Source organism: Streptopelia decaocto (assembly GCF_964273445.1).
Source record: "Streptopelia decaocto genome assembly, chromosome: 7".
Lineage (NCBI taxonomy): Eukaryota > Metazoa > Chordata > Aves > Columbiformes > Columbidae > Streptopelia > Streptopelia decaocto.
Window position 1 is genome coordinate 16,493,928 of NC_138661.1, and position 13,935 is coordinate 16,507,862.

The following is a 13,935-nucleotide window of genomic DNA, read 5'->3' on the forward strand; positions in this document are numbered from 1 at the left end:
GTGCAGATACTGAGGTTAGAACTTCAGCCTTGTTCTCTTGCTGAGCAAGAGGTTGGCCCTCTGGATGCAGCCATGTACTAGGGTGTTATCCCCAGGGATGCAAACACAGTAGCCATAATGTCTCCTTGACCACTGCTGTGTACATTGCATACAAAACCCAGTATATCTTAACAGTATTTATCTAGGTTTTCACAGAACTTAGACTTTCTTTCTGAGGTTGCTCTTGGCAGTGGAGTGCCGATCGGGTTCACTGGCAATAATTTCCTATGTCTAAATCATTACTGATTCTCTAGGGTCACATCAATATGTTCCTTCACATTTGTAGACCTGCTTCACCTACTGCTTCTATCCTAAGCTCCAGCTGTTTTATGGATACTAAAAATGAACTAGATAGAAAGTTTTCTATACCGGTGACAAGAGCATCTGAAGCCTGGCTCTCCAATAATCCACAAACACATTGTACCACAGGAAGAGTTGACCGGGCAAGAGGTATGATTACAGATACCATTAAAATCTGCGCTGTCTCATTTTTTTCCTAAATGTACTTTTCTATAAGTGAACCAAAGAGCAAGATACGGTATAAAAGCACTTAACTATGGATGCCTTTGAGCACAACAACCCTGAAAGAATATATGCTTGACAAAGAGCTATTGGTGGCACATTAATATTAGGATCTTTGTTTTCCTTCACCTATGTGAAAATAGCTCACCTTGACTAGATGTCATTACTTCTTAGTTCCCTCCTATGCTATGGCTACCTATTTCAAGACTGTTTCTTCACTTGTTTAGATGAATGAATGGGTAAAAGTCCCATAGGCACAGATTCTGCCTTGCCTTAGACCAGCTTTGTGCAATCTATATGTCAGTGGAGTTAATCCTGATTTATTCTGATGAGTTTGGTTTAAGACAGTTTCTTAAAGACAGACTGTTTTTGTCTCCTTTTGATTTTCTAAGTAACGAGATAAATATATCCTTCAAAAAATCACCTGGGAAAACAAGGCATAATCAGATGGTAAAATTCCCTTTTTCAAAGTTTGTAAGAGTAATTTGCAGTGTAGAACTCCAGCATTCTCTGAGTTACATCTGAAATATTTCAAAAATATTTAGACAAATAAATATTTTTCTGCATCATTCTTGGAAGTTACCATTTCTAGAACAAAACCTAGTGGCTGCAGTTTGATTTGTCTGTAAAGCATACAGGTACTTAAGTGGCTGTTTTAAAAAGAAAATTTTTAATATAATGTTCTCTAACTCTCAAAACCAGATGGTTTTCTGGGTTAGCATTTATGTACTAGAAAATCAGACACTTTTTGTGCTTCTCAAGTGTTGTGGGTTTTTTGTTTGTTTGTTTGTTTTTTCTGTAGGGAGGTTAATCTTGTTGATACAACATGCCACTAATATAAAACATGTAAGGTAACAAACATTAAGGGTCAACATTGCTACAGGAGAGATGATAACCAGTAGGCCACTACCTTTATCCAGGAAAAGATGGATCCAATAGGAACAGGAACCATGATTAAGACATATACCATGGAGAACAAAATCCACCTGCCAGTGCCAATGACGTGCAGAAAGGGGGTTACAGGTCTCAGCTTTCCAAATTTTCTAGGATTAGTCTGTGTCAGAGGTCTCCAGGGAAAATGCCATTTCCATCACATTCTGCCTAGAATTCTTGTGCTTATAGATGACACCAGTTTCACAGGAGTGAAAGCTGTGACACTGGTCCAAACAAGCCAGTTTTTCATCTTTGAGCTGCATATTGTATTCAAAATGTGGGTTTGATTTTGTAACAAGATAGCAAGGGAAAAATTAGTGAAATACTTCTGGCATGAACTACCAATACCAGAAGATCATGATATTTCTTCTGGATTCACTTAATGATGTTGGAAACTTCTCTCTTTCACTGATCTAAGTTTTAGTTTTACTTTTAAAATAGGAACCAGATCTTAGGTTTAGAGTATTATACTGAAGTTGCAGAAAGACCACCTTGCTACACTTATGACCTTTTGCATTACGAACAGAAGAACAAACTAAAACCTAAAAAGTAACTGTTGCCTTTTTTTTTTTTCTCCCTTTACTAGAAACAAAAGAGCTCGTTACTGGATGTCAACATGAAAACAGGAATTTACCTACTTGTCTTAAGTGAAATATGTGTTGAAATCAGCAAAGCTGGCATCAAACTTAAAACTCCACAGAAGGAAAAAGAGAATAATTTTGGGGAAAGAAATAATAATGTTAATATTGCTGAAGAGTGGCATAATCATAAAAATATGTCTAAGCCTTTTGAAGAGCAAGGTCTTGAAGAGTTCACTCTTTACAACTTCACTGAAAAGACTGCAAATTTTGGATTTAATCTCTACAGAAAAATTGCAATGACACATGATAACAATGTCATAATTTCTCCCCTTTCCGTATCAACTCTCATGATTGCATATATGCTGGCAGCCAAAGGGGAAACACACAGACAAATAGCAAAAGGTCTAAACCTCCATGCTTTGAAGGACACAGTGGATCGCCATCATTTGCCAGCTTTGTTTAAACAACTGAAAGATAACATCACAATGAATGATGAACTTCTTGTGCAAGGTACTCTTTCTTTCATCCAAAAAGACTTGAGACTCAAGGAGTCTTTTCTCAACTTATCTAAGCAGTATTTTGATATGGAATTCCTGAGAGTGGACTTTCAAAACTTTACACAGGCAAAACTTCTCATAAATCAAAATATTAAAAAAAGGACAAAAGGAAAAATCCCAGAGCTTTTTGAAGAGCTTGACCGTCATACTAAGCTGCTTCTTGTGGACTACATTGTCTTTAAAGGTAACTGTTGTTATTATTTTGCAAAATGATTATTTATTAGAAGAATCAGGACTCTAACTTCAGCTACATTAAGGGAAGTTTAAATAAATTCAGATGTCCTGTTTTCTCTGCATCTCAATCTAGATTTACTTGCTTTTATTAGGTTTATTTAATAGGAAATTATTTTTCATGATAGGGAACCACAACTCTTCTCTGCTTTCTTCCATACAAGAGTCTCAAAGAGAACAAAAAGACTTGCATCAAACTATCTCAATCCGCACAATCCCTCTTTGGGACTAAAAAGGATGTTTATTTTCACTTACCAATTAAAATGAAGAAAACCTTAATCATAATAGTTTTTTGAATGCTGGACATAAAATCATTGTCTTACCTCACATAGTACACAAAATCATGAAAACAAATAATTTTCCATTTCAATCAATAATCTTTTTGCCCAGAGGAACCAACGTGACAAAGTATTCCACTATATTACCTTACAGAGTGAGCTAAAGAAATAGCTGTGATGGGCAGAGACTTTGGTGAAGAGGTCCTGTACTGCCAAATATCTTATGCTCTTTTTCCTGCCTTTGGGGTCTTTCTGACTGGTGACTTAGAAGATAGATAAGGGACTCTAAAAGGAGGTCCTGGCAAAGGCAGGGAGCCATAGCCTGCTACAACCTCCTTTCAGGTAGTTGTAGACAGCAATAAGGTCTCCCCTCAGCCTCCTGTTCTCCAGGCTAAACATAAATAGCTGTGGCTATGTTTAAAGCAATGGTAGAGATCAGAATCATTACTATAGAAGAGGTTGTATTCCATTGCACCTTACAAGTAAGTGCACTGCTGAATCCCCATCTGAAAGATTTTATAATTAATTTAAAAACAGGATGTTGAACAGCTGCTAGAGAATTCCAGAGAATGTGACATGTTAATAGAAGATAGATGCTCATATAACACTCAATAAACAAAAAGTATCAGTTGTGTACTTGACTGGCAACTAATTAACCTCAGAAAATTATTTCCCTTCTTTCCCTGCAAATGAAGGAGTTATTTTGTGGATTATTTCCTTTTTCTCGCTATAAACCATTTAAAGCACCTGCACTAAAGATACTGCAACTGTCATCCACTGATCCCAGACACAACTGACATCCAGTTCAATTAGATGCACAAGATACACTATATTTTTGGTTTTTAAGGGTTTCTGAACAAGTCTGAATCCACATAATTATTTAACTTTTCTGTCCCCAGGGAAGTGGGTCTATCCATTTAATTCCAAATTCACAGAAATGGAGACTTTCCACATAAACAAATACCGAAGCGTACAGGTACCCATGATGTTCAAGTCAGACAAAGTTAATTCAACTTTTGATGAGAATTTAAGATGCACTGTGATAAAGCTTCCCTACAAAGGGAAAGCCCACATGCTGATTGTCATCCCAGAAAAGGAGGGAGATTACATTTCTCTTGAAGACCATTTGACTACAGAGGTTGTGGAATTCTGGCTTGGAAACATGAAAACCAGGTATCGCTTTGACACCCATTGGCCTTAATGTCTTTTATGTCTATTGCAGCAAAGCAAGTAAACACAACAAAGATTAGCTGGTCTTCCTAAGCCTTTTCAGATGTTGGTGTCTCTGTGGCATTTGGTATCAACAGAGTAGAGGTCCTTTAAAAGCCAGCCCACAGCCCAAGTGCCATGTGAAGGTTTCTACTCTGAGGTGACAAGTCTGTGGTTCATGTCATTAGAAATGTCTGTCTCTCTGAGGGCAGAGTCAATCAAGTCTTTCCAAGTTCTTCCTTTGGCCTTCCCTTTTCTCTCCTTAAATTTAGCACTGCCAGGCAAAGTGCACAATAAATCTAGACACGCAGTATATTTATGAAACCCTTGCTACCAGTGGAAACCCAAAATAATGGATAAATTCAAATATAAAAATGTAAACCCAAATAATTCCTGTGAAATGTGATTCCTGAAGTGACGAGTCTTTTCACTGGTCAGTAGTGTGTCACCCTGGTACTAGAGCACTCTTAAGTGCTGATGGAAATATTTTATACAGAGAAGGAAATTATTTCTAGCATCTTTGGCAGTCAACAGACCAGAGATGATATTCAGGTTTTGTGCCTTCTTCTTTGTGTAAAGCTTAACTCCCAAATAGTGTGCATTTCAGCAGTCAAGTGATCTACTATGTCGTCCAAGTTTGCATCAAACCTTTTCTTTTTCCCCCAAACAGAAAAGTGGATATTTCATTTCCAAAGTTCAAACTAGAGCAAAAATACAAACTGAAGAAATTGCTTCATGCTCTTGGAATTAAAAATCTCTTTACACGTATGGCAGATCTTGGTCATCTCACAGATCAAGGATATGTAGCAGTTTCACAGGTAAGCCTTCTAAAATTATTTGCTATTTGGATCATAATAGTATATAAACAGCTCAGCCAAGAGACTGTGTTATAAACACTGATAAGGATGCTAGTAGGAAAGGACCTCATCTGCCAAGCATATGCAATCTGCACACTTTAATCAGTGTTGATCCCTCTTCAAGTATGAGGTGTGTAGAAGTAAGGGGTGGTGACATTTCACATGTATTCAACACCTTCCAAAGGCAACCCATCACAGGAGGAAAGCTCTGCCTCAAGAAGAATACAGTTAGCAGGGGAGGAGTACAATTCAAGAAAAACTGTGAACAAAAAAGACATTGCAAATAACAGTCAAATGGCAAAAGCCAGAGCAAGGAAGGAAATCCAAAGAAGAAATCCCTCAGACATGGTCCAGGAACAGGTATTCTTCTCAATAAACAGAGAACTTTAGAAAGTTCAAATAATAAAATCTCAAAAAGGTAACAGTGAGAAAGAGAAGTCAAAGCAGTCCTGGCTTTCCTTCTGCATAACTTGGCAGAGAAAAAAAAGTATCTCACAGCAAAGCATTGGCAAAACACAGTTGTATTCCAGCCCATTCCAATGTTGCATTACATACACCTAATCTTTTAAAGACCAACACTTAAACAGGCAAAGGCAAGGGTGTTGAATGGCCAAGAAGAGCGGAACACAGCCACACTGAAAAAGAGAAGATAACTTAGTACCATTATTTAAGGGAGAGCAAAGATGAATTGCAGAAGACTGATAGAAAACAGAGGTAGAATGAGAAGCAGAAACAAATGGAAGAGAAGGGACCTGACGATTAAGAAGAAACAGCTAGTCTACACAGAAGAGAATTTGTGATGATAGAAAATTCAGAGGCGTGGTCAAAGAAAGAAGATAAAAGAGATACCACACAGAGAAACTGGTGGCCTCAAGAACTGGAGTGTCCAGAACACGATGAAATAAAATTAATCTTAAGTTCAACTTCATATATTAAAGTAACAAAACTTCTGCAACAAGCTGGATTTATAAGCAGTTGAGAAAAACAAGACTCAAATGAGATCAGTTTGACAGAGGATTTAAAACATAGCTTAATAAACTTGTGTCGGGAGTTCATGTAATGCAACTGCTTGTGGTTATATAGGGTTGTATAGTGTTGATAACCTAGGACCATAACTCTGGGAGAGAATTCACTGACTCACAGAATGGCTGAGGTTTGAAGGGGACCTCTTGAGGTCAACTGGTCCAACTGTCCTGATCAAGCAGGGCCACCTAGAGCCAGTTGCTGAGGACCATTTCCAGAAGGCTTTTGAATATCTCCAAGGGTGGAGATTCCACCATCTCTCTGGACAACCCACGCCAGTGTTCTGTCACCCAGACGTTGAAAAAGTGATTCCTGATGTCCAGAGGGAACATCCTGTGTTTCAGTTTGTACCCACTGGGCACCACTGAAAAGAGCCCAGCTCCATCTCATTTTCACCTTCCTCAAAGTATTTGCATCCTATCAGAAAGAATCCCTCTCAACTATGGGTGCTGCTGTTACAAGTCTCCCTACACCAGCTCCTTCCAGAAGCCTTTGTGATTTGCCAAAACTGTTAATAGGTGATATGATAAACACTTCTATCCAAGCTTCAAAAACTCTAGGCCCTGAACCACATATTTTAAAATCATGCCGACTTAACAAAATAACTTTTCTGTGAAAATGTAACATCCTAAGAAAAAACTTAAAAGATAAAATCACACCGATTTTCAGATTGGTATAAACTATTACAATTTCGGGAAACACAATGGCAATCTGCAGCACTTTTCTCCCTTCCTCTTGCTGACATAACTATTCCATGCTGATTCTCAGGAGTTAACTCTCGTGTTATGAAAAAAAGTCACACTTGCACAGGAGCTGCTAACTGATACTAGAAGCAATATGTGTATCAGCCACAAAGTGCCAGAGGAGCATCCTGTCCCTGTGAATCGTGACAGTCAGCTTCACTATTTAATAATGTTTAGCAGAGAGCTCAACACTGGTGAAGCCCTTCAACTGTCTTCACATAAGTAATTCCTAGAATCAGGAATCTGGGAGATGGGAATGCCCTGCCTGACTAGGCAGTTCACCAATACAGACCCAAATACAGGGGAAGTACTCAGGGGTATGTGCAGGCTGAAAGAACAAAAAGCAAAAAGAATCAGACCCTGTCAGGCTGCGATTTGAGTGGGAAGAGAAGGTCCTCAGACCAATCCTGGATTGCAACTCATTGCTGTACATATTTACTCTGCTATCAAAGGTACAGATGAGAAACAGAAGAAAAAAAAAAAAAAAGATTGGTGCGTTTGGCTAAACTCTCACAAAATAAGCTGTGAATGACATATCCAGCCACTCAGTGTTTGAGAGTGAGGAAAACACAGCTCTCACTTTTGAGAAACTCTCCCTTGCACAGTTAGGTGTCAAAGAGGACCACTAGACAAATGCAGTTGTTGCTTCATGCTACCAGCTGCAAGAACAGAATCTCCAAGTGAGACCCACTCTCAGAGACATGGAAAAGCACGACACCTGCAGCAGGATCCACCCTGTAATGGCGTGGTCACAGCAGCTGTACCCGCTCCTCTGGTGCTGGACACCATATGGGTCTACCAGTCCACCAGACAGAGCTAGATGGCATAGACTGACTCCTTTTAATCCTTAACAGAAGCCTGCTTCAACTGGATTTCTTGTACTTTGCAAAACATTCTTCGTGTTAATATTTTATCTGTCACATATTTTATTACCACATTGCATTTCAGGTTGTCCAAAAGGCAGTAATTGAAGTGGATGAAGAAGGAACTGAGGCCACAGCAGCTAGTGGGTCAGAAATCACTGCATTCACAGTGCCTCCTGTCGTCAAGGTGGACCGACCGTTCCTTTTTATGATTTTTGAAGAAACTTTTAAAACATTACTGTTCATTGGCAGGGTGGTTGATCCAACAGAAATGTGAATAAAGGTAACACTTTCTATTGTGGGCTACGTAAGAGGCTTTATTTCTATTTTATTAATTTACATTAAAATAAAAAGACGGTGAAGTATGAAAATGTGAAAACCTGTTTTGTCTCTCCAAATAGCAGCAGGTCATCCTATTAATGTTTTATTAATGCTCAAGTGACAAGCTAAATTTACTAAGGCACAAGATGACAAAAATATGTTTTGAAACCTACTATGGAAATTTTAAAAATCCCCACAGAACTGAACTTTCAAAATGCAACATTTAAGTGAAAAGTCTGAATGAAAACCAAACATGCATATGCCAAAATATTCAGGAAACTCATTTGCAAACACTGGAGCTTGATATTCCTCAATGTTATATGGAGTTGCAATGAGACTTAAGAGCCTACTGACCTCAATGTTAGCAGAATTTTGCCAAAATGTTTCAGAAAAACATTTCCACACTCTAAATACAATCACCCTAATTCAGGTAGTGCAGTTCTTTCAACCAAACAGCAAAATCTTGAATATTTAGTAAATTTTAATTGGTGGCAGAGCCCAAATACAAAGTTTGAAACAACATAAAAAGCTACTTTTAGCTACACAGAACAGATCTAGCCAGATCTAGTTTCTTATGCAGCCTTCACAAAATAGCTGCTCAAAAGCAGGCAGAAGAATTTTCAAATTATTTGGCAAAGAAACTTCAAAGGTGTCTATCAGTAAATGCACACAGACAGGTGAATCCACGAGAGAAGATACAACAGATGCATTAGAGGGTAAAGCTGGTAAACATCCCTAAAAATCACCTCATTTACCATTAGATGTCTACCCATGGCAACCCAGACACTGGATAAGCCTCTCTCAAAATGGGTTAGCAGGCAGACTGTGGTATCTAACTACGAAGGTGCATCTAACCCACCTCCACATATGCATGTACCCAGAAAGAAAGGGAATTGCTCCTTCCTGCCTCAAAATAATTAACAGGAAGAATGTTACTATAGAGAACCACCCAGTCACTGCTGTACAGTTGAGAGCTCCAGCTGTTATTCTGAGTTGCAAGTAAAAACAATGCCGTGAAGGGTTCAGCAGCATCACTGCTGTCCAAGAGGAGTAACCCCTGAAGTAAGCAGCCCCAAAAAAGATTGCTGGGATGGACGTCTGTGGTGTGAGAATACATGTAGTAAGAGGATACATGAGACTGCAGAAGTATTGTACAAGGAAGATATGCAGACCAAAAAATGTCTAAATGGTGCATTTAAAGATTACGGAGCATGAGTTTAATACATTGTAGGGTTATTGAGTGAAGCACGTGTTACCAGCATTAAATAAGTTAATCAGCTAAAAATGCCAGACAAATGACAGCCAATAGGAAACAAATTACAGACTGTATACAGACCTCATTACATGCGTATTAAAAGGAGAAATAGCTTGGATTCAAGTTTCTGAACTTAGGGGCTGCTCTTCAGTGCTCTCTCTAGTAAAGGTATGTGAGGGTCAAACACAGTGTTGCGTCCTGTCCTGCAGCTGGGTACTGCTGATCTGAGTGTGGTCCCCGGCACAGTCAGACTGAGAACAGACTGAGCAGCTCCTGTGGCCATAGGTGAGCAGCTGCAGGTGACACGTTGTTAGTTTTCCCTGGGGACCCAGGACTATCTGCTTTCATTAATGAGATAAAAGCAGAACCTGGGAGGAACCAGCTTTGGCCATGTGTATATCTGCATCTATACTGCATATTAAACATCATAATACTTGAAGAAGCTTTTAAAGAAACCTGTGATTTACAAGATCCCGCACCAGTCTGCAGAACAAACTGAAAACTGGAATGTTTCCACAGAATCCAAACAATGTCTGTGACTGATGATGTGGAATACACCTAAATCAAGCTGCAGTGTAAGAAGCTTAAGAATTCAGACAGTGAAACACTTCTAAATCAAAAAACACAATTTGTACTTCACACAAGACAGCATACATCCAGCATTATTACTATTTAAAATAAATACCTTCTATAGGTAAGTGTTTTTATTCATTTTAATTATAAAAGATGCCCTGAGAATTTTTTTTTCAAGAACATGCATGTACAGCATTGTCCTGGGTTTTATTTTGAATAAATCATCATTCATATTTTTACATTATAAAAAGTAACCACGCACGCATATGCATTCACAGATCAGATCATCTTTATCATACACCAATAAATTTTAAAAACCATGTATTTCTGATATCAATGTATTTATGCTGCTTTCATTTTGAAGCAGAGAAGCTGACAATAGCTTCATAGGCTCTCTCTCAAGTATTGGCATAAATAGAACTTTTTAAAATATAATTGCATGTTTTCTCACAGACAAATTTTGATAGAAACGTTAGCATTAATACAAACAAATGCAGATGACATCACTGAAGCATGATAGCTTGCTATAACAGCTGATTAAAAACTAGATTCATCATTATAAATTATTCAAGTGAAAATACAATCTGAAATACCAAAAATTAAAACAAGTATTTATACAACAAAACTTGTGAAATAAAACATTTTTTTATATTATTTGGAGACATCTGCTTTTAGATTGCTTTGTAGCTTACAGAGGATTTTTATGAACTTTACTTAGTACTTGTAAAAACATGACCTCCAAATTCACAGCACAATGCTACTGAAGTTTGTATCTTTTATAGACTGATAAGTGGTTCTGGACTTTGGTCTTAAATTAGGTTTGAAGTTTCTTTAAAATGTGGGATTACTTTTTCATATTGATAAAAATTCCCTCTTTCTTGCATAACACATGGGTGCTAAGAATTGCTAAAATTGTGAAGAAGCCAATTAAGTAATGAATACGTGCATTCTAAATCCAAGAATTTGAACTACAAAGGCATAATTGAAGAAAACAAAATCCTCTCTTTAGCTGCAGCAGTTAAGAGCACATAGTTATATTTCATAACATTTCACTACAATGTTAGAATTCTGCAACCATTACATTAGTTATTGGAACGTATTTTACAACTTGGGATTTTATTTAAAATATAAAAAGTTTTAACACTGCAAGATGCATTTTACTCATTCCAGTCATTAGAGAGTCCCATTTGCTGCTCCCATCTCATCGCACCAGAACGTTGCTTCCTCCACTCTCTGGTTCACTTCTTTTTCTGTGAGAACATCTAAGGGTTTGATTTTCTGTTTTTTCTTCATACAAAAGAAGAAACACATATAATATTGTTGTTGATATATTATTAAATAACATAACATAACATAATAAACTGCTACTGCATGCAACATTTTAATCTAACTCTTAGCTGCTGTACTTTAAAAATGACTAGCTGCTCTACTGAACCCACTGAAAAAAATGAATGAACACATTCTGAGGGCAATCTTCACAAAAAGGGTGTCTTCATTAAGTTTTCTACAGAAGGTCTTGTTGAGATCCCTCTAAGTGAGATGGTTAGGGCAGTGCAAGCAGTCTGCTCATGCCTATAAATAAAACCAGAGGTCTCCAGCTTGACCCATGATAAAATCTGGGGAAAGTGGAGATGGGCAAGAGAGAGAAGCTTAGAGTTCTTGACAGTGTTATCTCTACATCTTCTGTTGATCATGTCACTTGGGCAATTTTTGCACTTTTCATAGCCTTAATTTTTTAATCTTTAAATATACTGTTCGTCAGCTTTGCAGAGCTGCAGTTATGTCAACTAACAACTGTTTGTAATGGTCAGAGATGTTTGGAAGAACAGGCCTTAACTTTTAGAACTCTGGAAATATATGCATCAATATTTTACACTATAATTTACAAACAAAACAAAATATGGTTCTTTTCTACCCTTTCAAAACTGCTGATGGAACATTTCATGATAATACACCAGTTTTAGGATATCTACTAGCTTCATCTTAGAAATGGTACCTAAACCACATGCCAGTCCCACCGGAATTTTTACAAGCTTAAATGGCAGAAGAAAAACTTGATTAGAAGCCATAAGTAATCAACTCAAAGTGTAGTAGATCAGTGACAGAACTACTTCATTTTGTGCTCAACTTCCTAAGCAATTATACGACTGGATGAAAGACCCTGCTCTAAGATACTTATGCATATAATTGTTACAACATGGATGTCTTAAAGGTGAGTTGTGGACACTTTAGAAAATAATGATATCAATTTATTATTAAGAAATTTATTTATATGCAATAATAAAGCTACTCCCAAATCTTACAGGGTGGAAAGACTGTGCCCCTCATTCTTGAAATAGGTTCTAATTGAAAGTGAAATAAAATCAGGCAAACTGCTCTGTATTGTCAAAAGGGAATATTTGCCAATATTCAGTAGAGCCGTTTTATGGAAGAGATTACACCTAAGCAATTAAATAATATTTTGTCCAAACATACATCACTTTGAACTAAGAATCATTAATTATATCTGTTGATATTCTAATTGTTAAACAACGTATTACTGCCCATCCTTCCATTCATCACAAACACAAATAATTGCTTAGAAAAAAACATATTAGAAGTTACTGTACTCATGTTACAGAGTCAATAAACTAGAAGCTAGGACTTGCCAGAATTAAGCCGGTCAGTGCAATGCTTAACCAGAACATATATAAATTTACATGATGATATAGTCTAAAAATATACTCAATTATTATTTTTTCACAACTTTCCTGCCTTAGTGAATCACAGATGGTGACACTCATTCATGAGCATCTATTCAATTGCAACTTATTGTATAATTTTCAAATTCCTCTCTGAGTAAGTGCCATTTCTGTTAACTGCTTATATATTAAATTTTTCCATCATTCAAGTCAGAAAATAATGTTTCCTTGAAACTTACTGTTTGTATTTTACTATGTGTATATTTAGCACCAGGACTGAATTTCTGAGTAGAAGAAAGTCAGTAGAAGAAAGTAGAAGAAAAAGAGGTACACCTAAATACATCTGTGGTAAACAAGGTTATGCAGATTAATGCATTTACCATCAACCATTCCATTATCTGTATCTCTTAATATATTCTTATAGAGCTGCCCCCTTTATTATTTTTTTTATTAAAACAATTACTGGGCTAGATTACAATACAGAAATTGAATCTGCAGTGCAGCAGAAATTATAGCAACTTGAGAGCTGTGTTTTCCCATAAGAAAGAGAACACTAAAACTCTTACTCAGAGCTAAATGTAGGTCATCCTAAGCCTGCTCTTCTTTCTCCAAAAACATTTTTCTTCTCGGCTTCTGACACTACACAGTTTAGGGACTTTCTGAACCAGAGAGAGCATCCAGATCATTGCGCTTGATCAGATACCTGCTTTCAAACAGTCTGCTGTTAAGGTATTCATTTGGGAATGGAACCTTAAGACTTGAAGCTGAGTCTCTTAAATTTCACTTTCCTGCCTGAAGACAAAGGTGCAAACTGCTATGTGGGTCTTTTTCTGTCCCTTCGTATTCAAACAAAAGATATTTTGAGTGACAGACAGAAAAACCTTTGAAATTTGGAAAAGTTTCATGTGATGTAAAAAATATGTCTAACTAACCTTTGCATCTAACTGCTTTGTGAAAATTAATCCATTTATTTTCTCCAAATCTTTCAGATGGATAAGTAATTGGAACGTCTACAATGGTTGCTAAAAAAATTACAACATTTGAACTAATTTTCTGGTTTTAAAGAGAGGGAACAGAGATTTACAGTGATTAGGGTAAAAACACATGGGTTTTTGAGCACACCTGATTTTTGAAAGTATTTAGCACTGTATGTCATTTTAGGTACTCAGGTTACATGTCCCATTTACTTTACAGATAGCTGAAAATGTCAGCATGTGCATTAATCTAACTGCTGGGTTTGAAATAATGCACTTTGAAGTAAGTGACCAC

At 37.1% G+C, this 13,935-nt stretch overlaps 2 protein-coding genes across 3 annotated transcripts in view; one reads left to right on the forward strand and one right to left on the reverse strand.

The window, feature by feature from the left end:
- Positions 1-2,092: 2,092 nt before the first annotated feature.
- Positions 2,093-8,113, forward strand: SERPINA10 (serpin family A member 10; the record flags this gene model as incomplete). The annotated part of the gene is made up of 4 exons (XM_082058586.1): positions 2,093-2,816; positions 4,041-4,314; positions 5,021-5,168; positions 7,922-8,113. Exons 1-4 carry the CDS (start codon positions 2,111-2,113, stop codon positions 8,111-8,113), a joined length of 1,320 nt encoding a protein of 439 aa, XP_081914712.1. The 5' UTR covers positions 2,093-2,110.
- Positions 8,114-10,161: 2,048 nt separating this feature from the next.
- Positions 10,162-13,935, reverse strand: part of PPP4R4 (protein phosphatase 4 regulatory subunit 4) — a 68,438-nt gene continuing 64,664 nt past the window's right edge. Inside the window, exon 25 of one of the 2 annotated variants that reach the window (XM_082058551.1) lies at positions 10,162-11,235. In XM_082058551.1, coding sequence (XP_081914677.1) covers positions 11,187-11,235 — 49 coding nt within the window. In that variant the 3' untranslated portion in view covers positions 10,162-11,186. Of the gene's footprint in view, positions 11,273-13,935 lie in introns of both variants that reach the window. The other variant, XM_082058552.1, reaches the window with a different exon arrangement.